The sequence below is a fragment of the Macrosteles quadrilineatus genome, unplaced genomic scaffold (genome assembly GCF_028750875.1).
Source record: "Macrosteles quadrilineatus isolate MER2022 unplaced genomic scaffold, UCM_ALF_1.0 Scaffold_4__1_contigs__length_99947679, whole genome shotgun sequence".
Taxonomy (NCBI): Eukaryota; Metazoa; Arthropoda; class Insecta; order Hemiptera; family Cicadellidae; genus Macrosteles; species Macrosteles quadrilineatus.
In genome coordinates this window covers 44,730,235-44,757,035 of record NW_026542597.1, presented here as the reverse complement: position 1 = coordinate 44,757,035, position 26,801 = coordinate 44,730,235, and the positions used below count along the sequence as shown (strand labels likewise).

At 36.0% G+C, this 26,801-nt stretch overlaps 1 protein-coding gene across 1 annotated transcript; it reads right to left on the bottom strand.

The window, feature by feature from the left end:
* Nucleotides 1–1,294: 1,294 nt before the first annotated feature.
* LOC128991565 (beta-galactoside alpha-2,6-sialyltransferase 2) lies at nt 1,295–26,398 on the bottom strand. Its single transcript, XM_054414561.1, has 7 exons — nt 26,064–26,398; nt 18,959–19,137; nt 18,366–18,516; nt 17,302–17,491; nt 16,223–16,422; nt 3,223–3,397; nt 1,295–2,919 (listed from the first exon to the last, which is right to left on the bottom strand). Exons 1-7 carry the CDS (start codon nt 26,232–26,234, stop codon nt 2,678–2,680), a joined length of 1,308 nt encoding a protein of 435 aa, XP_054270536.1. The 5' UTR covers nt 26,235–26,398; the 3' UTR covers nt 1,295–2,677.
* Between the last annotated feature and the right edge of the window lie 403 nt (nt 26,399–26,801).

Below are 26,801 nucleotides of genomic sequence, written 5' to 3'. Positions count from 1 at the left end.
AAAGACCTATTATCAAATCCTATTCAAAACATCGTGTAGAAGCTGGTCAAAAATCCGACGGAAGTCTTCATCATCTATATAAATAAAATTAGAGTTTTGTCTGTACATTGCTTAGAATAATGAACTTTTTGGTTATTTTTACATTTCATAGGTCAGAGAAACCGAATCAAACCTTATCTCAATTTCTGTCTGTCTGTCTGTCTGTCTGTCTGTCTGTCTATCTGTCATTCTCTTGGTAACGCTAAAATACGCACTTTATTACAACTACTCCTCAATAACTATAGCACTGTCCCGCCTGAAACTTATTTTCCAAATACTATACATATATGAGATGGTTTTAGACGTATTTCATCGAATATGAGACAGTTAGATATTTAACAGTAAACCCTTGAAAATCAAGTTTTTGTCGATTTTTGACGTGGAATTTCTGGAAGCCCATGTTAACCTTATGAGAAATGAAATTATTGAATCTTAACAGCTGTTTCAATTAAACAAGTTGGTTCTGTTCTGTGATGTTCAATAGCATTAAAGTTACAAGGATTACCAACAGGGTGCAGCACTAGCACTATTATTTCTTTTACATTTATGACAACAGCTAATTTGCAACCTGGAGGCGAGTGAGCGTAGCGAACGAGCTAACCTGAAGGCAAGTGAGCGTAGCGAACGAGCTAACCTGAAGGAAAGTGAGCGCAGCGAACGAGCTCCAACATACAGGTGAGTGAGCGTAGCGAACGAACTTCAACCAGGACGTGATTGAGCCATGCAAACGAGATCAGATAGTAAAAATAAAAGTAAGCCTACCGTTATAGGATCGACCGGCAGACACAGAGGTAATTTAACCTTTTATTGATTGTCATACCGATCCGGAACAACAAAAAACAACATAAAATGAAGCTATGTATAATAGTTTGGCCAGCATATCTTAAAATATGCAAACCAACTGCTGTTCTTTATATAAGAAGGTTTCAACTGAATATTATAAGATCCCCGTGCGTAGAACGGGTACACAGCTAGTTATATAAATACAAGTTAACACATAAGGTTTATTATTTAAAACACAAATTACAAAACATATAAGATGATAGGCTGTCGTGTCCGCCGTATAACCTGTGTCGGTTTGTCCCGTGTTAAATGTGGCCGGCCTACCATCTTACATGTTTCGTAATTTTTAAAAAAATAATAAACTTTATGTGTTAACTTGTATTTAAATAATGATGAAGACTTCCGTCGGATTTTTTACCAGCTTCTACACAATGTTTTAAATAGGATTTGATAATGGGTCTTTGTACCCGAAACTAGTCATCCATAGACTAAAATAAGACTGAAGACGGACCAAGGTACGTAACCTATTATATATTCGAATATCAGTCTTGGTGGCAAAGATGTTTAGACTATGTTTATTGCAGTTACTGTACTTTAAAACATGATGAGATTTGGACGTCGAGAAACAGTCTAATATTTTAAATAGGACGTCATGAGATAGCTCAAGAATTATATTTTGGACGTTGTGACACTGACTTATATCATTGGATGTCTTGACACTTGGACGTCGTGCAATACATCCTTATGAAACAATAAAACCATACCAGAATATGAAACTTTCCTTCATAAAAAAAAACAATGAAAACACCACAAAAACACACTTACATTAAAAATATGGACTAATAATTTTCAGATTGATCCAACAGCTAAACGATTTTTTTTACTTTAATCAACTACAGTCAAAACTACCCTAGACATATTATCGAATGACTAGAATTATATCTGAGAGATGTAGTGTATATAAATACAAAATTTTGAACACAGCATTTGTTCGATTTCTAGAGAAAGAAATTTAAAAACAGGTACATTTTTTTAGCAAATCTGTAAAATAATATGTAAATTAAGTCATTGCCTAGTTGTATACAAATACTTGTCAAGAACAAAATCACTCCTTTAGAACACTTGATTTATAAAAAAAGTAAAAATATGAATTTAAAATAAGAATAGCATTGAGACAAATTTTATTTGTTTTACTCACATGCAATATTATTACTTCATACCTTACACTAGCCAACAATAATCATTAAATATTCCCCCAGTTGTTTTTTCCAATTAAGCAAGAGTAACGAAGAATAAAGTAGTACAGAAAAAGTATACTTCAATCTGACTTAAATACATTTAAATAGGAGTGTCTAAGACCTGGTAAAAAAATTTTAGTTAAAAACATTAGTTATTTGTGCAACGAGTGGCACTTCAATCTTCAAACATCCCACAGAAACTCATTTAACACTTCAAGACATAACCAACTCTTAGAACCAATCCCATAGTTGTTGCGCTTAAATAATAAATACATAGGAAACATTCAATGGTACACTTAAAATGGTGTCCATGAAAAGTCCAACACTGCTCCACTCGCCCTCATGTAGGCCTACTACAATGCTCACAGTAGAGGTAGACCCTATGCCCTGAGCGAAAGGAATTTCTGCACATTCTTGTTCGTCACAAGTATATCTCTGGCAAACACACCAGAGCTGAAAACGCACAGTCATCCCATAAGCAAGTTTCCTCTGTACCTTACTTCGCTGTGGCTTATATCAAAACTACTAACCACTTGGACAGCTTCACATCTACAGGTATATTTGAAAGTTAGGAATCTATCCTCGAAAATGATACTTGTTCCAATAAATTAGTCGATTCAGCAGCCGAGAGTCTGGTAGCCAGGTACAGTAATGTAGCCAGTCTTAAACACTGTTTTGTCTGCCGCAGTATTAAAGTTGAGCGCTAAGAGTTTCTCAGCTGCGAGGGGGTGCCAAACACCAAAAGTACATGACGCATCCTCATCGTCATCGAAGTAGTGGCAACGTTTGGTCAATCGCATAGAAGGCACATACTCAAATAGATTTACATAGGCGCAATGGGGTAGCAGCAGTGCCAAACCTGTAAAATGTAAATGAGTATTGCAAGTTATCTAGTTTTCATCTATCTATACTATTATAAAATTGAGGTGGTGTATGTCTGGGCAGCTGTCACGACTAAAATACTAAACCGATACAGCCAAAATTAAGCACAAAACTATTATTTGAGTACAAAATTCTCATCTCTCCAGCAGGTGGTTTGGATCAGCGGAACTCTGGTGTATTTAATTTATTACATATTACATTTTTTTTCTCTACTTTCACCAATCCGTAAAACCTTCTTAAAGGTTTTAGAATTACATTGATACAGTTAAAAATTACTTACCTAAGAAGCCGGATGAAGGAGGATTCCGGCGAATCCGAGCCGGAGTTCTAGCCTGCAGGAAGTCCCAGAGATGCCACAAATCCCGAGGGTCGACCAAGTACAAGGGAGTGTCGGGATACAGGTGGCGATGGTGTAGATATGGTGTGAACACGTCAAAGTCCGGCTTTCGTCTCCACTGGACACCAACAAGAATATAGGTTACAGTAGTCATTTGGTACAGTTACGATATCGATTACAGTACTCATTAACTGATTGAAATTCGTGCACTGTTTTTCTACTAAGTAATCGATTGAGAATAATAATTGAAAATATTAAACATGAATTTTAAAATAGACAATGAATGATACCTTAATATTGAAAATCATACTAAATCTCCAGTCTTTACAATGATTGAAGTGGTTACGGTGACAGCCAATGAATTAGAGGGTTTGTATGTTTTAAAAAGTTTTTGCAGTAGCTTTTTGATTAGTTAACTAACTAAACTAAACATGGTTAAAATATCAGGTGATAAATATTGGCAATATTAGAGCCTCAAGATGAATTTAGGCCTACAAGTAAAATACATAGTTATATTTACTGGTTTTTTTTTAGTTTATTTTAACTAGTGTAGCGGACCGCTACAATAGCGCAAGTCACGTGACCACGATGCGCGCGCAGTCGACCCGGGTAGGCACGCGCAGCGAACCAAGAGACGAGTACAGTGTAGTGTCGAGCGCCTGGAGCTGTACATCTGATCGGATAAGTAGACTGTAGCCTAAGATGTCTAGCTAATAGAAGTAGGGGTTGGGGAAAGGGTGTAGGTTGGGGCAAAAGGTAATTCAATCATGTAGTTTATTAGGTTCTCGAAGGGTCGTGGTCTGGCAATTAATATCGTAAATTAGAATTCACATTTGCTAAGTCTAGTAACCTTTTTCACGAATTAGAATAAGTCCATATATATATATTTCTCTGTTCATTATATTATAATTAGATACATTAAGAACATAAAAGCTGGCTGTGATAGGCAGCTAAGGTAATATTGTGCACTTTGACGAGTTAGATTAATTCGTTGCAATTGAGTTAGGTTACGACAGGAAATGTGCGTGATTTGGCAGTGGTTAGAGGAAGATATATAGGGCCCAGGTATCTTCATTCACACTCATACTACACCATATCACCACATAGTGGTAGCAGAGCGTCAAGATCCGGCCAAAAATGCAATTTTAACAGAAATAGAATAGATTAAAACGTGTCTCAGACCAGCCAGGTGCTTTGTTCAGACAGGAAATCGACAGGTTACAGGTCGGCACCACGTGGCGGCCTGGAACGCACGAGCATGCATAGCTAGGCACGTCATGAAATGTGAATCAATATCATTCAATTTATTTTATTTCCAAGGAAAATTTAAAAATCAATTTTGATGAGAATGTTTTAATTTCAAAGTAGAATTAGGAGAACCTTGATGTTTTTTATTAATATTTTACCAAACCAAGTTGATAAATATGTTTAAATGCATTTATGTAATCACTCACGAGTTCGACATCAAGTCTGAAAGGCAGTAATTAAATTAAATATACCTCGACGACAAGCCGAATGAGTGTTTGATGAATATTTTTATTAAGGAAAGCAAAATATTAGGAGTCAAAGTGCACATCAGTATAGTTTACAGGCCACGACCAAAAAAATCAAAATTCAAAATTGGGGGGAATTTTAAATTCATTTGTATGTCACCTCCCCAACCCCAAAAAGTCATAAATATCCCCAAAAATTTTTATTTCATAATTTTTACAGCCGAAAGGGTACTGCAGTGAATTAATTAATGATTAAAATAGTATTTTAAAGCGTAGTCTGACATATTTTAGTTGTAACTCATCACCTTAATTTAAGTTGTGTTTAGAATTTAAGTTGTTCAGCAAAGTTTTGATATTTGAGGTGGGCTAGTGAAAGTTGAGAGTCCATGTCATTAATAGGCCAGACAGACTTAGAACAGAACTGGAATGTTAGATAACAGAAGTTCAAAGATAAAGCGACGATTTAAGGCCAGATTTGTTATTTCCAAGCAAACATACACGATTTAAATATACATTACACACAGTTATTACAGGCTCATCTTAAACAAAAATACAAATAAATATATAAAATAAATATAAAAACAGAAAAACATTTAAAACGTAAAAAAAAATATATAATAATAATAAATGTAAAAAAAAATGTACTACATAATCAAAAGTAAGCCAAGAGCCTGTTTACAACATTTGCTTGAGTAAATCGTCACTTCGCAACATTTCAGTCAATTTAGGCCGTTAATTGACAGTGTTGATTCCTTCTGAATCGAGCCAAAACCACAGAGTCAATTCATTGTTCACATTAACAAATTATTATCTTACATAAAATTTCATGTAATTTAGTACAACAATAACACAACAATCAGTACAGCAATAGATGTCAGACATAAAATGCATTACAGTTTTATATTTTACAGTTCACAAAGTTTCATTCACTCGCAGCGACCTTGAACATGCAGGCCCGACACTACAACCAAACAAAAGAATTCCGACATACCGACATGCCATTACCCTGCTACACTCTTTCGACCACCTTGATACCGTAATATGATACAAATTCAAATACTCGGCGATTCACTGACTAAACGTCTGGAATATTTTGTTAACCGAGAAGGTAGTAAATTAAAATTAGAATACAGTATGGGAATTTCAGGCGCAACAATTGGACAATTAAAGAAACAAATCAAAATCACAAATCCATATTTCAACAGTGAAATACCATTATTGTTATGGATAGGAACCAATGACATATTCAGCAATACATCAATAACAATGATGACACAGCAATATGTATCATTGCTCAGGGTAATCAGGAAGCGTTATCTAGGCACCAGGTTGATACTGTTAGGATTACCATATTTCCCTAGGTCAGAATATACACCACACACAATAGATAAAATTACTCAATTCAACACATTTTTACACACATTGTCAAATCAAAATACCCAACCAATTTTTCTAACACATGTATTAAATTCAAATACATATTATTTACACACATATAGGCATTCAAATCGTAGGGATGACATACATTTGAACAATATAGGGAATCAGATCTTAGTCAAACATTTGACACACCAATTACAGTAAAATACAATCATTAGGCAAAATTCACACCTTTTTTAAATAATTTCTCTCTTTTTCTTGTTAAATTACAATTTGCCCAGCCCAAACTCTTCCCACCTGTTTGATAAAATAGTTGATATTAAAGAAGTTGTTAGGTATTGAATTTTTTTTACTATTCAAATAATAGTAGATCAAGGCAAGATGTCCAAGATTTACGAGTGGGAAACAAAACCCACAGGGGTATCATGGATACGAGATTTTGATGCGCAAAGCGCAATTCTACAGTGCGAGAAGTGGGGCTTAACCCCAGCCAAGACACTGGAAGAAAATAGGGTCATTTTAAAGAACGCGGTGACAGCGCAAGTGCCAACGGTACCAGACACACCAAAACCCACGGAACAAAACACACCCATCTTAGCGGATCAGACGGCGGAAATGATTAGAATCACAGCCCAAGCCATAGGCGATTCAATCGCTCAAGCTTTATCTCAAAACAAACCAGTAACACAATCAACACACACCCACACAAACCCGAGATTAGTCGACGATCTAGCGTCGAAAGCTCCCAACTGCGACGGCACGGACACAAGCAAATTGTTAGCCTTCTTGAAAACGGCCATTCAAATTGAGAAATTAAAGTTAGCCGACGACAAATCAATCACGATAGCATTGTTACACAAAACAGCAGGGCAATTAAGGGATATTTGGACCATGGCATTACAGGAGAACTGGGAGGTCAAGGGTAAAACAATTCCTACTATAATTAGTACCTTTCTCCCAGAAAGGGCAAAGCAACAGCTCCTGACTCAAACAGTTTATAGGGTACAGGGTCAATTCGAGTCACTTTCAGATTTCATTATCCAGGTGAAAGAGTCAGCAGAAATCCTAATACCAACAGAATACGACTTACTGGAGGTAATATTGACAGGTATAAACGCGACAAATAGGGCACGTCTTGCAGGGTTTCCGCCGCCGACCAAACTTGATGATTTAATAGCGCTTATCCCAAAATTAGAAGTTGTGAGACAGTTAGAGGAGGGTAGCAACTCGCAATCACGCCGATGGGAAACCAGAGCAGAAAATAATAGGCAATTTACACCTCAAAACAGGCAATTCGCACCTCAAAATAGGCAATTCACACCTCAAAACAGGCAATTCACATCTCAAAATAGGCAATTTACACCTCAACATAGGCAATACACACCACAATACATGCAACAGCCACATGGGCAACCAAGATTCCCACATCGACCACACACGCAGCCAAATACATACTACAGGGCACCAGTGCACAGCAGTGCATATCACGGCGCACCGAGGCAGGTCAATGACCCCAGACACTACCGCCCGCCCACCAACCCTACAGACCAACACACACCTACACACAATACACAGTTAAACTCCAGAGGAGGCCGATAATTGGCGCTCTCGCACCTCCGACACGTCATAGCGCCTATTCACACACAACAATCAACCAAAACACACACACACATAGCCATAAAAACAAAAATGCTCCAAACTTTCCTAAATTAAAAACATGTACAGTACCAATTTTTTTCGGCGACATTGAAACAAATGCACTCATAGATACAGGGTCTACGACGTCAATTTGCTCACGATCCCTTTTTGATAGAATCAAAAATAATCACTTAATTACAAAATCAATCACTCCGATCAATCAATTTGCTGTTTCAGCCTCAGGCGACAAGGTAATGTTCTCGCACATGGCAAAGCTACACTTTAAAATTAGACACTTCTCTTGGACATTCAGTTTCCTAATAGCACCTAAATTACCAATAAACATTGTATTAGGGTTAGATTTCCTCACAAAAACAAAAGCAATCATCGACGTGGCGAATCACAATGTAACATTTCCATACGGTACAAGACCGGTCATGGCCATATTACACACAGACCAACACGATAGTAATCTACAGGAAGACAAAACTTACACCTTGGGCGATAATTTGACACCAAACCAGATACAACAAATACACAAATTATTACAGTCATTTCCAAACACAGTATCGAAACGATTAGGGCAAACAAAATTGATACACTACGACATAAAATTAAAATCTCAGCAGGTTGTAAGGAGTAGGCCGTACCAATTCGCACCGCCAAAGCTCGAAGCATTACGAAAACAAATCGACGACCTATTACAAAAGGGCGTGATAAGACCATCATCCTCCGAATACAGTAGTCCAGGATTTGTAGTCCCCAAAAAAGGAAACAAAACGCGATTTGTAGTCAATTACAAAAAGCTCAACGACTTGATTAATTTAGAGTCTATGCCAATGCCAACCGTCGAATCAGCATTTCAATATTTAGGTCAAGCGAAGTGGTATACATTGTTGGATTTGAACAGCGCATACATGCAAATACCGTTGACAGAACAAAGCAAAAAATACACAGCATTCGTCGTCCCATTTGGGGAGTTTGAGTTCAACGTTGTACCATTTGGATTAGCCACAGGATCACAGGTTTTGACAAGGTTAATAGATAAAATATTTGGAGACATAAAATACAAATACATTTTCAATTTTTTCGACGACTTGGTAATTTATTCAAATGGATCATTTTCAGACCATCTCAATCAAATAAAGGAAGTAATAACTAGATTACAAAACGCAGGTCTTACGATCAACCCAGAAAAAATGACTGTAGCATCTAATCACATCGAATTCCTAGGCCACATTTTTCGCAACGGCACAGTTACATTTGACACACAAAAAATTCAACCAATTCTTAACTTCCCAACCCCCAAAAATGTCAAACAGATTTCTAGGCTAATCGGGATGACAGCGTATTACGCGAGGTTCATACCGAATTTTTCACACATTTCGGCACCATTAAACAAACTCAAACGCAAAGATACACCATTTGAATGGGGCTCTGAACAGGAAGCCGCCTTGCAAAGTATTAAAAAAGCTCTAACGTCGCAACCAGTTTTAAGACTCCCAGATTTCAATAAAAAATTCATCCTACAAACAGATGGTTCAGGCACAGGACTAGGAGCGCAATTAGCACAGGAACACGAAGGTAGTTTATTACCAGTAGCCTACGCGTCGAGACCACTAAGCAAACACGAAGTAAACAAATCCACAGTTGAATTAGAATGCCTAGCAGTCGTGTTCGGATTGACAAAATTCCAACAATACCTCGAACACAGGGAGTTTACACTTCAAACAGATTGTTCAGCATTAACTTGGCTTCTAAATCATCCACGACAAGTAGGTAAAATTGCGCGATGGATAACATTCATTAACTCTTTCCAATTTCATTCTGAGCACATAAAAGGCAGTGATAATCCAGTCGCCGACTGTCTATCTAGGTTATACGAGGACGCCGACACACAACCAACAGTAGTAACACTAAACGATGACACTAATACACATTCAGTAAACATTTTGATGAAAATTCCAGAAGCTTTCAAAAACATCGACGAACATCAAAGAGACGACCCCACGTTGATCAAAATTATTAGGGACCCACATAGAAACCAGGCATATACAGTAAAGGACGGAGTGTTAATGCATTTAGCACCCGGCCAAAAGACACCACGAATAGTACTCCCCACGAAACTAATTGACATGATTTTCACATACTACCATTTAGCACCTACATCAGCACACCTAGGAATCAAGAAAACTATACATAAAATAAATCAATTTTTTTGGTCACCAAATTTAAACAAAATAATAGCCGACAAAGTCAGAACATGTCTCTCTTGCCAAAGATCCAAACAAGCTCCGAACACCAGGGTAGGCGAATTATCATCCGATCTAGCAACAAAACCATTCCAAAAAGTGTACATTGACTACGTAGGCAAACTTCCTAGGACAAAGTCAGGCAACTCATACCTACTATCTGTGGTGGACGCATTTTCAAAGTTTGTAATTCTTTTACCAGCTAGAAACGCGACAGCTGCCACCACAACTACACTTCTCACAAAACACATATTCTCACACTACGGTTTCCCGCAATACTTAGTATCAGACAACGCACCATCTTTCAAATCAAAACAAATGAAGGAAATGTGTTTAAACTTCGGAATCAAACACATATTTACATCACCGTACAACCCAAGCGCAAACAACGTAGAGAGAGTCAACAAAAATCTCAAAGTTGCTATGAGAATATATCACAATTCCGACAACCAAACATGGGATCAAAACATTCATTGGTTTCAAATAGCATTCAATTCCGCTCAACATGAAAGCACCGGTTCGACACCTGCAAGCTTATTTTTGGGGAGAGAAATAAACCATCCACTACAATTAGCCTGGGATTTAAATAAATTAATTGGGGAAGAACCTCAACCAACCACAGACAATCGCTGGCAACATGCACTTGATAACCTACGGAAGGCAAGAGAAAAACGCACACAATATTATAACAGCGGTCGTCAACCCAATCCTTACAAAGTAGGCGATTGGGTAATGTATAAAATGCACCCACAGTCCAAAGCAATAGACAACGTCAATTATAAACTCCAATACGCCTGGTCAAAACCGTGCGTGATTGACAGTTTCTCATCACCAGTGTCAGTAAAGCTAGTAAACCCCTCAACAGGTAAGATTGTGACAAAAGCCCACATTTCACAATTGAAACGATTTTTTCAACCAATTTATTAAATAAACGTCGTCAGAGTGCACAATAGAACCTTAGCCTAGTTTAATTAGTTATAAGTGAACATCTAGCAAGAAATCTCGAGTAACTGACTACAACAATACTTCGCAACAATACTTCTCAACAATACGGTACACAATACAACTCCGGCCCCGGCTGATAGGGTGTTGGGAGTTGAGTCTAAGCCGTACCTTCACAGAGGGTGCGGCTACACCTCTCGACGCACCGCTTGGCCGGAAAGCCGGAAGCGACAACACGTGGCAAGTTGGCAGCGAAACACGTCATAGTGTTTGTACTTAATATATGCATTTCCAGACCCCAGTAATCAACAACTTTTTCAATCCCCTTAAAACTTACAATCTGAGCAAACGACTAATTTTTTTTAAGTAATTTTTTATTTTTAATTTGCTCAAATTGGCTATGACGGGAATCGTTCGCCATAACACATTCTTATGACAGATTGCAACTGTCATATGAATAGTGCAGCCGACAGTTTACTTATGACAACAAACACTCACTAACAGTACTTGACTGAAAAATGACAACACAGGAACGATACAGACAACTGACTACAGACCAAGCTAGACTTAAACTATGGCAATTAGGCTAAGTAGAACTAAGTAGAATTAAGTAAAATTAAGTATTTCTGTGTTAATATAAGCAATTGAATCGCAAAGGTAAATACAACATTACATAAAAAGTATTAAGTAAGTAAAGTCATCCACGTATATTAAAATAAGATATATGGTATTTAGGCGTAATACAATCGTTATCAAAGTAGATAACAGCGCACATTACAATACATATGTTTGTAAATAACAAGTAGTATTCTGAGCGTAGCAGAAGAGTTTATGTATTATATATTTATAAAGGGTAATTTAAATGTTTATTATGTGTTATACACTTGCATGCGTTAAAATAAAATACAAAAATATAGATAAATATATTTATGTTGCTGAGGGACAGAGAAGGAAATGGACTAGTAGGAAACAGACAATAGCAAGCGCCAGGCACGAGATAACACCGTCGTTATCAGTACAAACATCTGTTCCATTCAAACCTCTACTTCCGCCCTATATAAATAATCAAACCAAGCACCGATCAATCCTTCACATTGAAGGAAAATATTAAAACAATATTTGTTTAAAAAATTAAATTGTGCTAAGCCGTCGGTGAAATAAATAATTATTATTTAATACCTCTGTGCATAATTCTTGATAATTGCCACTAGAGGAGCTTCGAATGAATGTACACTTACAATAACACTATCATTCCTTACATCAACCAACAGATTTTCGAAACTCCATTCAACCATGAATAGCATCCAAACTGAAAGAGTGTATAATGTGTGTCACACTAGTTAATTAATTTATTATTAGTAAATCAACAGAAACTTAGTAATATATCTCCCAGTCAATCAAATCCATAGCATTTAAGTAGATAAACATTAGATTTTTTCCCTTTTATACTCAGTAAATTAAATTCCTTTTTTTAAATTAAGTAGAACAATTTCTTATTATTAGTAAATTCATTTAGATCATAAGTATCAATAGTAAACTTAAGTAGAGTAGTCGCGATCAATTTTTACCGAATATTTAGGGAATATATCAGTGATAACTAACATCAAAATAATTAATCATCAATCAAAACAATCTCCAAATTCACATCTGAGTAAGCGTATCATCAACCTCATATCAACTTCAAAACCCAACGCATTTCATCCACCATTAAGAGGCGTCCAGCGATATAATTAGCGCCCCGAATTTAGTAAGGGCTCAAGAGCTAATTACGAAATTACGTCACATCACATCACAACAGTATACCTTCAAGAACTTCAGAACACTACTCCAGCTTCATTCTTCAGTTTACACAACTTCATTCTTCCAAATACTCAACTTCAAGAAACTCATCAAACTTCAGCAACCTTCCAAATTTACCAGCAATTACCAGAATTCAATACAACCATCAAATTTCATCAACCCTCACTATTTCGACAACATTCCCAAATTCATCATCATCAATCATATATCCAACTTCATCAACCAACAGATCTTTCTCAACCGAACTTAATTAAATCTATCACTGATATACGCCCGCCCACATTTTTTTAGAGCAGGTTTAGATTAAGCAATCCCACCAAACATAGTTATAAGAAATTCATTCAAAACCATAGTCACCTTTAGTTTAGAAAAAAAAAAAATAGTTAATAGTTTATAAGCAAGACCGACACACATTATAACCTCAAATGAGTCAAACCAAAAGGAGTGCAGAAAACTGTTGGAACATTCCCACACCGACACCGATGTCACAACGACACAATCTCACGGCGAGCACAATAAAAAAAAAAAAAAAAAAAAAAAAAAAAAAAAAAAAAAAAAAAAAAAAAAAAAAAAAATTCCTTCGTCCTTCATCTTTCCCAAACCCCAAAATCACCCCAAAACTAGGAAAAGAAAAAAAAACAACCCCACCGGGGGGAGGATGTAGCGGACCGCTACAATAGCGCAAGTCACGTGACCACGATGCGCGCGCAGTCGACCCGGGTAGGCACGCGCAGCGAACCAAGAGACGAGTACAGTGTAGTGTCGAGCGCCTGGAGCTGTACATCTGATCGGATAAGTAGACTGTAGCCTAAGATGTCTAGCTAATAGAAGTAGGGGTTGGGGAAAGGGTGTAGGTTGGGGCAAAAGGTAATTCAATCATGTAGTTTATTAGGTTCTCGAAGGGTCGTGGTCTGGCAATTAATATCGTAAATTAGAATTCACATTTGCTAAGTCTAGTAACCTTTTTCACGAATTAGAATAAGTCCATATATATATATTTCTCTGTTCATTATATTATAATTAGATACATTAAGAACATAAAAGCTGGCTGTGATAGGCAGCTAAGGTAATATTGTGCACTTTGACGAGTTAGATTAATTCGTTGCAATTGAGTTAGGTTACGACAGGAAATGTGCGTGATTTGGCAGTGGTTAGAGGAAGATATATAGGGCCCAGGTATTCACACCCATACTACACCATATCACCACACTAGGCTTTCACAGAAGCTGATTTTCCAAGTATTTAGGATACACATTCAAAAATATCACATATCATAGCTAATAAGGCTAACTGTGAAATAGATAATATAATATCACAAAACAAAGACCTGACCCAGAACTCTTACAGAGCCGATTAAATGTTAATCTAATCTACTAATGTGTACACCAGAACCTAGGAGCCAGAACTGTCACAGTCGCAGACTAGGTCAGATGCGGGGTGGTAGGAGAGAGAACTGATGCCACTACACCATTGCGATCAGCTGATAATATTTACAAGTAAAATGTAAACTTAACAAAATCACGGCAACATCAGCACTCCAAGACGTTTTTATTGGCTTGTTGAGACTTCTGGGTTAGGCCTTTACTTTGTGATATACAACCTACTTTGTGATATATGCAAACCTAATTCTTTATAGAATACTAGCTGGCCCGACAGATGTCGTCCTGTCCTAATGTGGTTTTATGTCAAAAGCTCGTTCATTTTCAAGATGAACTCGTTCGCATGGCTCAATCTCGTCCTGGTTGAAGTTTGTTCGCTGCGCTCACTCACCTTTGGGTTGGAGCTCGTTCGCTACGCTTGCTTACGTTTTGGTTGCAAATTAGCTGTTGTCATAAATTAAAAAAAAATAATAGTCCTGCACCCTGTTGGTAAACCTATTAACTTTTTAATACTATTGATCATCACAGAATCAAATTGATTAGTTGAACCAGCTGTTAAGATTCTTAAATTACATTTAAATATGAGTACTCATAAGATTAACATGGGAAACTTCAGAGCCACTGGGGCGGAGCCCTTTTCACGGATCTGTACCAAACTTCACACAAACCATCCTTGAATAATGCTTAATAATGCCTGAAAGTTTCATTACAATCTGTCAAGCGGTTTCCGAGTCCATAAAGGACAAACAAACATACATACAAACAAACATACATTGGATTTTATATACAGGGTGTCCCACGAAGGGGTTTAAACGTTTGATTTTATATTACGTGCCCATTCATGCATCGAACTTTTTTAAACTTTACACAGTTTAAGAAGTAGGATGTAAAAATATTCTGGAAAAATTTCAACTCCCTAACCTTAGTAGAAACAAAATGGCGGCCTATTGAAAAACGATGCTTTAAAAAGATTAAAGAAGGTATTTTTGGTTTTATCAAATATTTTTATTGTTACTTTCCAGGGCAATATGACTTAAATAAAAAAAAAAAAAACTAGAACATAGCCTTAATGGAAAACCTTAATGTCCAAAATTATTCAAACTGTAACCCATCCACAGCAACACATTGATAACAGCGCGTAACAAATTATTCTTAAGCTCTTACAAAGAAACTCCGCGGTATCCGGAGAAGTTCCTCTTCTATTGATCGTTTTAGTTCCTCATCATTATTGAAGCCATGGGTATAAACTTGTTCCTTCAATAAATCCCATAAAAAGGTGTCGCAAACAGTTAAATCAGGTGATCGGGGTTCCACGACCAATCGAACGGCCATGAAGGTTGCCATTTAGTAATTGCTTGACAGGATTTGCGAAATGAGGTGGTGCACCATCTTGTTGAAAGATTGCTTGATTCATTTCTTGTACCGTCAAATGGGGCAAGACCTGTTCATTTAAAACTCATTTTACAATCAAACAGCTGTTCTTCAACAATGAGCGTTAGAACCGCAACGTAGTAAACAAATCAGATAATAGATCATGAAAGTAGTTTTTATATGAAGCAAATTGGTAAATTTTTCAATATGCCACCATTTTGTTTCTACTAAGGTTAGGGAGTTGAAATTTTTCCAGAATATTTTTAGAACCTACTTTGTAAACTGTGTAAAGTTTAAAAAAGTTCGGTGGATGAATGGGCACGTAATATGAAATCAAACGTTTAAACCCCTTCGTGGGACACCATTTTGTTTCTACTAAGGTTAGGGAGTTGAAATTTTTCCAGAATATTTTTAGAACCTACTTTGTAAACTGTGTAAAGTTTAAAAAAGTTCGGTGGATGAATGGGCACGTAATATGAAATCAAACGTTTAAACCCCTTCGTGGGACACCAATATATATAGATATATATATATATATATATAGAGACTTATATATACAGTTATATATAGATAACTGCTTGACAGATCCTCAATGACTAATGAGCAAAATCCCTTTATAAATGAAGTAGCTTAAATCCCTTTGGTAGTAACATATGGACACTTTAAAGGATTTTTTGCACAAGTTTACCTGTTGTAGTGTGGAGGTATAGTTTGAAGGGTCCCAAGCAAGCAGTCTCACCCCTTGGTACATCTTGGACTTGAGGAAATTAAAGTGTGGCTTGGAAACAACCTGGGAATTGAGCATTCGTAGGGAAGTTTTAGACCCGACATCTGCCTCGTAACCCTCTGTAGGCGCATGGTTGAACCTCAGTACAAAGTCATGACTGTCTGTAATAATGATAAGTTGTTCGCTAAAACAATATAGCTTGAAAGTAATGTTGTGGAACAAAACAAATGAAACTTATTTGTAATCTTAGCCTCTCTTTTCAGCTCTTCTAAAAGCCTAGAATACATTTATAAGGGTACGTTCACAGCAGAGCTGGTATGTCAAAAAAAAAAATCAAAATAGCATTTATTCCGCCAAAATATTAACAAAATACATCTTGTTAGATTCGTACAGAAATGTGCGATGGTAGATTACTTACTTGCTTAAACTGCAACGTTACGTGAAAATTCTCTTATGGTTGACCAAGCACCAAAACAGTGTGACCTGGCTTGATACCATGATGGGCACATAGCCTTGATGGCTGGAGATATAATTGCTGCATTATTTGTTACATAGCTAAAACCTCTGACGGCTAGCGCGCCTGCACAATTTTCAGCCACCATTCGCTTATTTTGATTGGTTAAGCACTGTACACTTATCAACATTGTGTGTTTTATTCACTGTTACCATTGAGCAAGTGATCCGCTTCAGCTTTCATGTTGGCATGACATGACTAAAACTACAGGAAAATACCCACGCCGCAGCAAACCTGCAGACTAACTTACTGACATGATTACATTTCACTCATTTTTTGTCACTAAAGCAATGCAACAGGTTTAATTTATTTGTTTAGATGTATTCATTACTATTTATATTTTAAACAGGAAATAAATATTTCTAGAGAAATAAAAAGTAGATTTTTTTATTTGACAGTACTCTATAATATACTGTAAACCTTTTCACAGCCTTTGATAATATGCCAATAAATTTTCAATGCATGACAAATACATTTCTCATTCTTATGAGCCCACTAATGAAATTACTGGAGCAACATCACTCACCAATCAATGGCCCCAAGTTAGAACCTAGGAAAGATGCAGCATTGGTGACTATGGCACAGTTGTTGTATCTTTCATTCTCCCCAAACAAAGGTGTGCTAGGAATGGCTCTTCCAAGATCTGTGCCTTCGAATGGCTTTCCTTTACCCCTGACAGTATGGATTTCTGGTAGAGTTCTATACAGGTCACAGATCTAAAAAACAGCAGCATTTTTAGTTATCAGTGATCACTGGTAATCCATGCAAAAAATAACAATTATCTGTTCATTTAATGGACCTGAGAGGATAATGTAAGCTATCACAGTAGGCTTACAGCTCGTGACACGTAAGCTGGTACTTGGGCCTAGCGCAAACAGTTAAAATATACTAGGTTTTTTTACCACTCTAGTAGCGATCGGTCAAGTGACATGCCACGTATTGTTAAGCCTATGAGATCAAAAACGTTAAATTGGTTTGTAAATTACTGTTGACCACAACAAAAAACCTCTTACTTGATTTTGGTAATAATATTAGTACTGTTGCCTAATGCTTATGATGGCTTTGGAAATAGGTAGGCCTAAGTGGAATGTATTTTTGGCAAATCTTGAATTTTATTTTGGGTTTGTAATTATATGAAATTTTGACACAGATTAAGTTAGCTATAACCACAAAAAAGTTTTGGGAGGTCTGGAAGGAAGATCAAGATTAAATTGTGTATGGCCATACGTTTCAAGTAGTCCTGCCGAGAAGATGTTTTTGATGTAACAGTCCTGAGAATTCAATTTTTATACACACACAATTTAGCATAGGCTAAAATGCAAATTAATTTATGGCATTAATTGATATTAGCAGTAAGAAAAGAAAATGTAGAATAAGATGAATAAAAGGAGAGAAAAAAAACTATATGAAACTGTAAACAAGAATGACAATATGACAACGAAGCAATGTGGCAATGTTTAAAATTATAAATTGTATTGTTTCCTTTTGTTGAGCTAAATGGAACTAAATTGCCATTTGCAATCAACTCTTTGCTAACCCAGAATGCTTGATACAACAAAACTGGAATTTGATTAGCATTTTCACACCCACCAATTTCTGAGGAGACACCCCAGATGATGGTCCGCGTTGTACATTGTAGTTTACATTATAAGGATTGTCCGCTCTAGACTTGAAAACGTTGCTTTCCTCATGCAACACTCTTCTCAGACGAACGACCAACTGGTTCTTGAATGCTGTAAGTCTGGCAGTACAACAATTTATTTTATTTATTGATACTCTAAAAATATATATTATCATGTATGTAAACCTGATGCTGCTTGATTTTAATTTAAGTTTGTATAATAACTGACAGGAGAGTGACTATTAGTTCTGTGTATCTTTGTAACTAGAAGAGATCAACTAATTCCTGGATCAGAAAACAGTAATCTTTACAATAGACATTTTACATTACAGTGCCTAATAACAATTTGAAATTGGTATTTTCATTCCAATTTTTTCCATTTCATTCACATGAAAAAATGTTACGTCAGGTACAAGTGGCCGAAGATTACAGGATAGAATTAGCTTACAATGTAAGCTAGATTTTTATGTCATACAAATCTGTTGGAATGGAATACATATCTCATTTGTTTAAATAATGAGAAAGTTTTACGAGACCACATTTAACGTAAACAAGTACTCACTTGTTGCCGCTGTTACACTCAGGACCACAAGGAAGAGCTACTGACGGAGGATCCGTAAAATGGACCTTTGTGAATCTTGGCTTGCTCTTTTTTCTAACAATTAAAGGAGTTGTCTTTTGGTGAACCCAATCCAACTCTTGTGGCAAGTGCTCAATCCTTTCATCAAGGGGAATAGTATCCTAGTTTAAAAATATGGATTAAGATAACATTTATCAAATGGTAAGTTACATGAAACTTCGGTCTCATTAATTGCTGGTGAGTTCAATAAGGGTTTAGCAGAATAATAATAATGTAATTAATGTATAAAGATATTTGTATCAGAATAAAAAGATACAAGAGGCTCTACCCGCAAATTCACGGAGGTACAGAAGCCACCATTAAATTAATTTAATCAACTTTGACTTTATATTTAATTTAAAGGGCCCAAGTTCGAGAAATTTCATCTGAAAGGATGTTAAAAGCAGTGGAACCTTCATACCTTACGTCCTAAGGTGGCCGAGGTGGGTACGGTTGTACCTGAACTTGCCACTCTCTTTCACGACGTCTTTAATACTTTAAAACTTTACTTACTTTTCAATGAACTGGTGACCTATTAAAGATCCGTGACAACCTCTTAGAACGAACAACATAGGCTACATGGTTTGTTAATCTCATATTCATCGTGTTTCGAACACATTTAATCACTCACTTGTATCAAACAGCTAGAAATAGCTTCAGAGTCCATTCACCACACCTCTTTTAAGAACATAAAAGTAAATAATAAAATAAGTAAACAAAAATGTAAACAAACAAACTATATTGTCAATTGCATTGACAAGCTGTTGTTCACTAAATTAATCAAATAACGTTAAATTCCAAAACATGCAAGGCATAGCCCTTTGGAAATTAGCCTGTGGGGCAGATCCCTTAGGGCGTTCGTCCATATCAATACTTTTCGGCAAATCTACACACTCTAAGCTTCATTTTGATATGCCATATGACTGTATTTTTATTTGGTAAATGGCCTTAACCGTTTACATAAAATTTGATTGTCAATCACTTTAATAATATAATAGATTTAAAAGCCTAAGAAGAGTGGACCAGCAATAAAAAGGAGACATGAACTATCAAAGGTTTAAATTTCAGGTGGAGCTTTCTTGAGAGCTATGCTAAACACGTGGGGTACAGTTCCGCAGAGAACCTGTGATAGTTTATCGGATGAATAACATTATAGCCCATATTGCGAGTCCCATGCCTCTCTTAAAATAATGTCTCTGAAAGTTACATTCCCTTAGCTGTTGTAGAGAGGTGAAAGGTTTAAAGAGACATAAGGCAGCTACAGGTGTGACTAAACGTGTAATAAAACAAATAAATTTAGAAAACAGAGAAGTTACAAAGGGTGACAACACCAAATAAGAACTTTGAAAAAACAAAGAGCAACAATAATAAGAAAAGGATTTACAACGTTAATTTACAAGAAAATAAAATAAAAAACTTAATAATAAGTTAATAACAAATTATATGACTTTATTTAGATCATTATAAATTTAGTTTAATTTTGACATACTGCCAATAGTCTCTGAAGCACAAACACACTCCGATCTTCGTTGTAGCCTGCGGTAATCTTCTTGATTTTTCCTCTCAGGTCCTCCACCTACAAGACTCGTCAGTCGTCACACCTCCATCTTCTTCATTAGACCTTCTCATTTGGCTGATTACAGTACCGATAGGGTGTGTGGCTTATAGGTTAAAGTTGTTTCTCAGAAGTCAGCCCTACCGGTCATCACCTAGCTCACGTCAGCTGGGAAAGGAATTTGAAAATCGATGCTCATGCTACTGTTCAACTCTGTTCACACCAACTGGTCGACTACGTCTAATGTGAACAGAGAGTCTGCGTAGATGATCAGCGTGGGTAATCCCATTTCTAACAATATTGATTATCATCCAATTCAATATATCGTTCCTATGTTCTTTTCACTACCGGTACCTATGTAAGGTTTTTTCACTTAAACATCAAATTGAATTACGATTTGTTTACGGTTTTATTGATATTCAATCAACAAAAACGATAATATAACAAAAACAATTAATATTTGAAAAATAAAAAAAACATCAACAAAGCCATTGACTATGATAAATGAACTAAAGCCTAACTTATGCTTTAGCTTTTTACGGGAACAAACTTGTTCTTTTAGAAAATCAACTCAGTTTTTAATAGCCTACTGTTAATATGATAACTGCATAGGATTATGAAATTAATTGGTTTCCTATATTTGTAATCGTAATTACTTACGATAATTAATTTAACTACGGATAAAATAGACACAAAAAGCTTCTTTAATGTTTTTGTTATTGTTTTTATTAATTTGTCATATGGTTTTAAATAATCTATGGAATAATAACCGAATCAGATAAGGTAAACGTAACAGTAGTTGACACTTTAAGGATGGAAATACAATTATAAAATTCTCAAATCAAAATTCTCAATGGAATTTAGAAAACAATTAGTGATAAATAAACATTAGACTTTGTACGTTACACTAATGTAGGCCTATACATTGTTATTGAATTAACACAAATTTTTGGATTTTACCAATAGTTGACACCCAGCGTACGGTACCAGTAGTTGACACTTTGATTCTTTTAACCATTCTTATGAAGGCTACAATATATTTCCAAATATTTTTGGTTTAGATATAGAAACTATAACATTTAAAATTTAATAGAAAGTATAAATTAATATTCTGATTTGGTTTGCCGCACTAGCCACTGATATTTTTCCTACTGTCATGTCTTCAACAGCCTTCTGTAATTTGATCTTGGCTATAGAAAGGCATACTCCCCTTTGTAGGTGGCATTGTATTATACTTAAAATCATAAAAGTTTAATACAAACCATTGCCTATAATTTAGATCTTTTGGCTTTAGTTTGGTTGATAAAAATTAACTGTAAGTTTACTAAGAAAATAAGAGTTCAAGCCTAAGAGTACAGGGTATGTTCCAGTAGTTGACACCCCTGTCAACTACTGGTCAGAAGCTTCTTTGGTTCAACCATAATAACTGTGTACTAAAATATCACATATTCCTAAAGGCAATAGTGTTATCTTCACAAAAATGTTTACACATTGACTGCGCCCCAAAAGATGACACCCCTATCATCTTCTATCGGAACAAGCTTGTGTTAGCTGTACCAATAGATGAGAGGCCTGTAAATCATTAACCATTAATCTAAAGTTAAAATACCCCCACTGCAGCAAACCTGCCGACTTAGCGAATTTCCATTTGCCTGGATTGATTTTCAATTAATCTATTAAATTCAAATTTATGTTTAACGAGTACCTAGGTTAGCTGCTACAGGGAAACTAATAAAGTGTGTTTTTTTATTATAAGTTTAATAACTTAGTATGAAATAAATAAATCCGCCAAGTTTGATCAAAATATATCCATAAACAAGCAAACTACAACATATTATAATATTCTATATATAAGAATAACATGAGAATTTTAAATTAACAATTTTTTGAATTTTCTCTACCGTACAAAAACACTTTGGTATACTAAATTATTTGGTTTTTTAAGCTCTTTAAAAAGGTCTGGAGAAAAATTGATAAATTTTTTGTTTTAAGGGTAAAAAATGAGAAAACCCATTTTTACCCCATACCTACAAATTTTTACCCCCGTTCCCATGGTCCGATCATGCTGGTTCGCGAACTTGTTCAAGTTTATCCCGCCTTACACCTTCAAACCAAATTTTATCAAAATCGGACAAAATTTACTCAAGTTATCGTGCGGATGGACACACATATAAATATATCTCTCTATACAGGGTGATTGATATAAGTGTGCCAGCCGTTTTATTTGAAAATCATAAGAGATATCAAAAAAAGTTAAATGGTAAGTTCCTTGGATTTTTTATTTACAAAATTGTAGTCAAGTCGAAAAAAATATTTTGGCCGCCATTTTTCCAATATGGCCGCCAACTTTGATTTTTCTTACACAGAGGATACGCGTCCGGTAACCAGACGTGGATTAGGCGTCCGGTAGGGGGTCCCGGAACGCCATTACCACAATGATACGATGATCAGCAATCAGTGTTCGTGGTGTAGTGGATAGAGTGCTCGACTGATATGCGAGAGGTTCCCGGTTCGAAACCTATCGGTAACTTTAACTTTTTGTCACAGATTTTGCTTTGAATGTAATTTCTTCTTAACTGTACATCTTTTGTTAGAATTTTTGGCATTTATAATTTTATGTTATGAAGAGAATTGAACCTTCATTTGATTTTTTTCACTATCAGCAAGTTTGGTTGGTTAGGTTAGGTTATGACAGTAACTGCCGGACGCCTAATCCACGTCCGGTTACCGGACGCGTATCCTCTGCGTTTTTCTTATGGAACACCCTGTATTTTATGATGTATTCCAGTAGAAAATGTAATTTTAAGACGATTTTTATTATTGTGATTTTTTTCATAAACCTAACCGTTTCAAAGATAATAATGGTTAAAGTTTTGAAATTTCGGCATGAGAAAGAGTTTCAATAAAGGCCTAAGCAAGCATGCCAGCTGTTTTATTCGAAAACTATTAGAAATTTCACAACTTAAACCATTATTTATCTTTGAAACGGTTAGGTTTATGAAAAAAATCACAAGAATAAAATTGTCTTAAAACTACATTTTCTACCGGAGTACATCATAAAATACAGGGTGTTCCATAAGAAAAATTTAAGTTGGCGGCCATATTGGAAAAATGGCGGCTAAAATATTTTTTTCGACTCGACTACAATTTTGTAAATAAAAAATCCAAGGAACTTACCATTTAACTTTTTCTTATATCTCTTATGGTTATCGAATAAAACGGCTGGCACACTTATATCAATCACCCTGTATATAGATATACTGTATACCGGTAAACATATAAAAATTTGAACGAATGCTGTTTTTGGCCTCTGGGGACATCAAAATGAAAAAGTAAATAGGTCCCGGGCCTAGGTCTTACCATGAGACCTACGGTAATAGCTACGGTATGTACTTCCCTATAGGGAAATACGCTAAAACTAAGTTGAAATAACATCTATATTAATAATTATCTTCTATATATATAAAAGGCAAAGCCCTCACTGACTGACTCACTCATCACTAATTCTCCCACTTCCCATTTACCTAGGAGGCTGAAATTTGGTACACTGATTCTTTAGGCATTAAATAGGAAAACTAAGTTGTTTTCATTCTTATCGGACTCTCGGGCTCCGCCCCAGTGGCTCTGGAGTTTCCCATGTTAACCTTATGAGTACTAATATTTAAATGGAATTAATGAATCTTAACAGCTGTTTCAATTAAACAAGTTGGTTCTGTTCTATGATGTGCAATAGCATTAACGTTACAAGGATTACCAACAGGGTGCAGAACTATTATTTTTTTAAATTTATGACAACAGCTAATTTTCAACCAAAAGGTGAGTGAGCGTAGCGAACGAACTTCAACCTGGAGGTGAGTTAGCGTAGCAAACGAGCTAACTTGAAGGCAAGTGAGCGCAGCGAACAAGCTCCAACCTAAAGGTGAGTGAGCGTAGCGAACGAACTTCAACCAGGACGTGATTGAGCCATGCGAACGAACTCACTTATGAAGTAAAACGGGGCAAAGCCCGCGGGTACAGCTAGTATTATATAAATCAACTAAGGACGTTGAAATTAAGTAGGCCTAAATTATGTTGCAAATAAAGTTATTACCAACCCTGTACCTAGTCCAAAGCCAGAAGAAATCATAAGATGAGAGGCTTCAATGGGTAGAGTGAACTTTGTAGCTCCACTAAATTTCAAACACATAGCTAACCAAGGGTATGTTGCAATAAAATTAAGGAAAACATCTGAAGTTTTTCTAAGATATTGAACACAAAAGAACTTTAACAGGAACTCTTACTTATTATTAGAGTTAGATTTGTAAAGTGTCAACTACTGGTACATTTACCTTGCCGGTACATATAGTTATTCATTCGAATCCGATAATATATCACAGGTTCTCTGAGGAACAGTACCCAATACCTACGTGAATTCTTTAAAAGTTGCATATTATCACACTTGACAATCTGAGACATGAGTTGAATCCACAATGTAGGTGTGACGTCGCCACTGTTACGATGTCATAACTTGACAGGAGACGGGACTAGTGAAACTAAAAACTACGTATAATTAGTTAATACCACGGGCTGCACCGACCGGGATAGAGGCGTAACGGTTGCTGGACTAGGACAGACTGACGTAGTGGTTAGATAACTACACGGGTACAGGGTGATCGCGGCAGCCAATGGGAATTTATTAAAATAACCTGATATGACATCACAGATGTGGTGTGATATGGTGTGATGTGCACACACACTAACACACATTTACATTTCATAAAACTCTGGTTTCCTACAAGAAACGCTGTTTTACAAATATATTGAATACAAAATCATCAAATATACTACAGTAGGCCTAACTTATGGTGCTCTCTCTTGTCCAGTAACTTGGATAATACCCACTTGGCCAAAAAATACACCCATTAGAACACTGTACTATCAATGCTGGCGTTCAAATTAAGTTAGGTAGCCTATTCATCTTAACTTATCAATTAAATAGGCATGGCTTGTTAAGTTACCCAGGCATAGTTATCAGGCATTGGGTCGATGAAAATTTACGATTCCCCGATCGACTGATCGCGGAGAAGACGCGGAGGCTGCACTTTACTTTAGGTCCTACACTCATTCGAATGAAAATATTGATTATTCGATTGTTTCATTCGACATATCGTTTGGTTAGTTAGGTTAGGTTAACCTTACCTAACTAACCAAAATATATATATCGAATTAAACAATCAATTAATCGATATATCGATCGATATTTTCATTTGAATGAGTGTAGGACCTAAAGTAAAGTGCAGCCGACGTGGAATGTAAGTTAAGACGTAAGGCCTTTTTAGGGGTTTGTTGGTTAATCCTTCACCAAATTTATATCTCACTATTTACCAATCAATTTGGAATGATTTATCTGTACGTTTGTCATACGTTTATCTTATGGTTTATGTAAGGTATAAAAAATAAAAACTATCTTTGAGAAAATTAAGGTACTCAAGTTATTTGTTAACCTAGGCCTACCTGAAAGTAATCCACTATGGGTCTATTGTCAACTTTCTTAACATACGTTTCTGTTCTTTGGTGTCTTGATATGTAATGCCAATATTGGGACCATAATAGATAGATGTATCCACACATACCAAAGAAAACCAAATTTATGAAAATCCACACTGACACGGCTATAGCCTTCATTATAAGGTTAGGTAATTTAAACTCTTCTCAGTAGAACTAGGTCTTAGTCATCACTTTTCTGCACGTCATAAAACAATATAGTTTAAGTTACAGTCATTAAAATCATTGCAGTAAACTTTTCTAAATAAGTTATAAATCTGTATTATTATTATGATTTGACACTTTGACAGTTTTTAAAGGTTATGTTTAAATAGAACAGAAAACGTCAAACATCACAATCAGGATAGCCTAGGGTTCACTACGAACGATACTCGGACAGAATACGATTGAATCGATCTATCGAGAGTCTGCGATCTTTCTCGAAGTCGAATCGCCGAATCGGTTCTATGACGACGGAATCATCGTATCTCGTATCGTATCGTATCCTATGTTTGTTTACGTTTACGTGTTATGTTGTTATTGTTGACATTGTCATTAATTTGTGTGACTTAAGCTATATAGTTGTTGGGTTGGCCAGGTACACGATACACGTAAATTAGATTTTAAAATGGAATTAATTTTAAAAGAGATGGAAGCTTGTGCAACACACAACAGATTTTGTTATACGCCAAGGAAATTTCGGGCTAT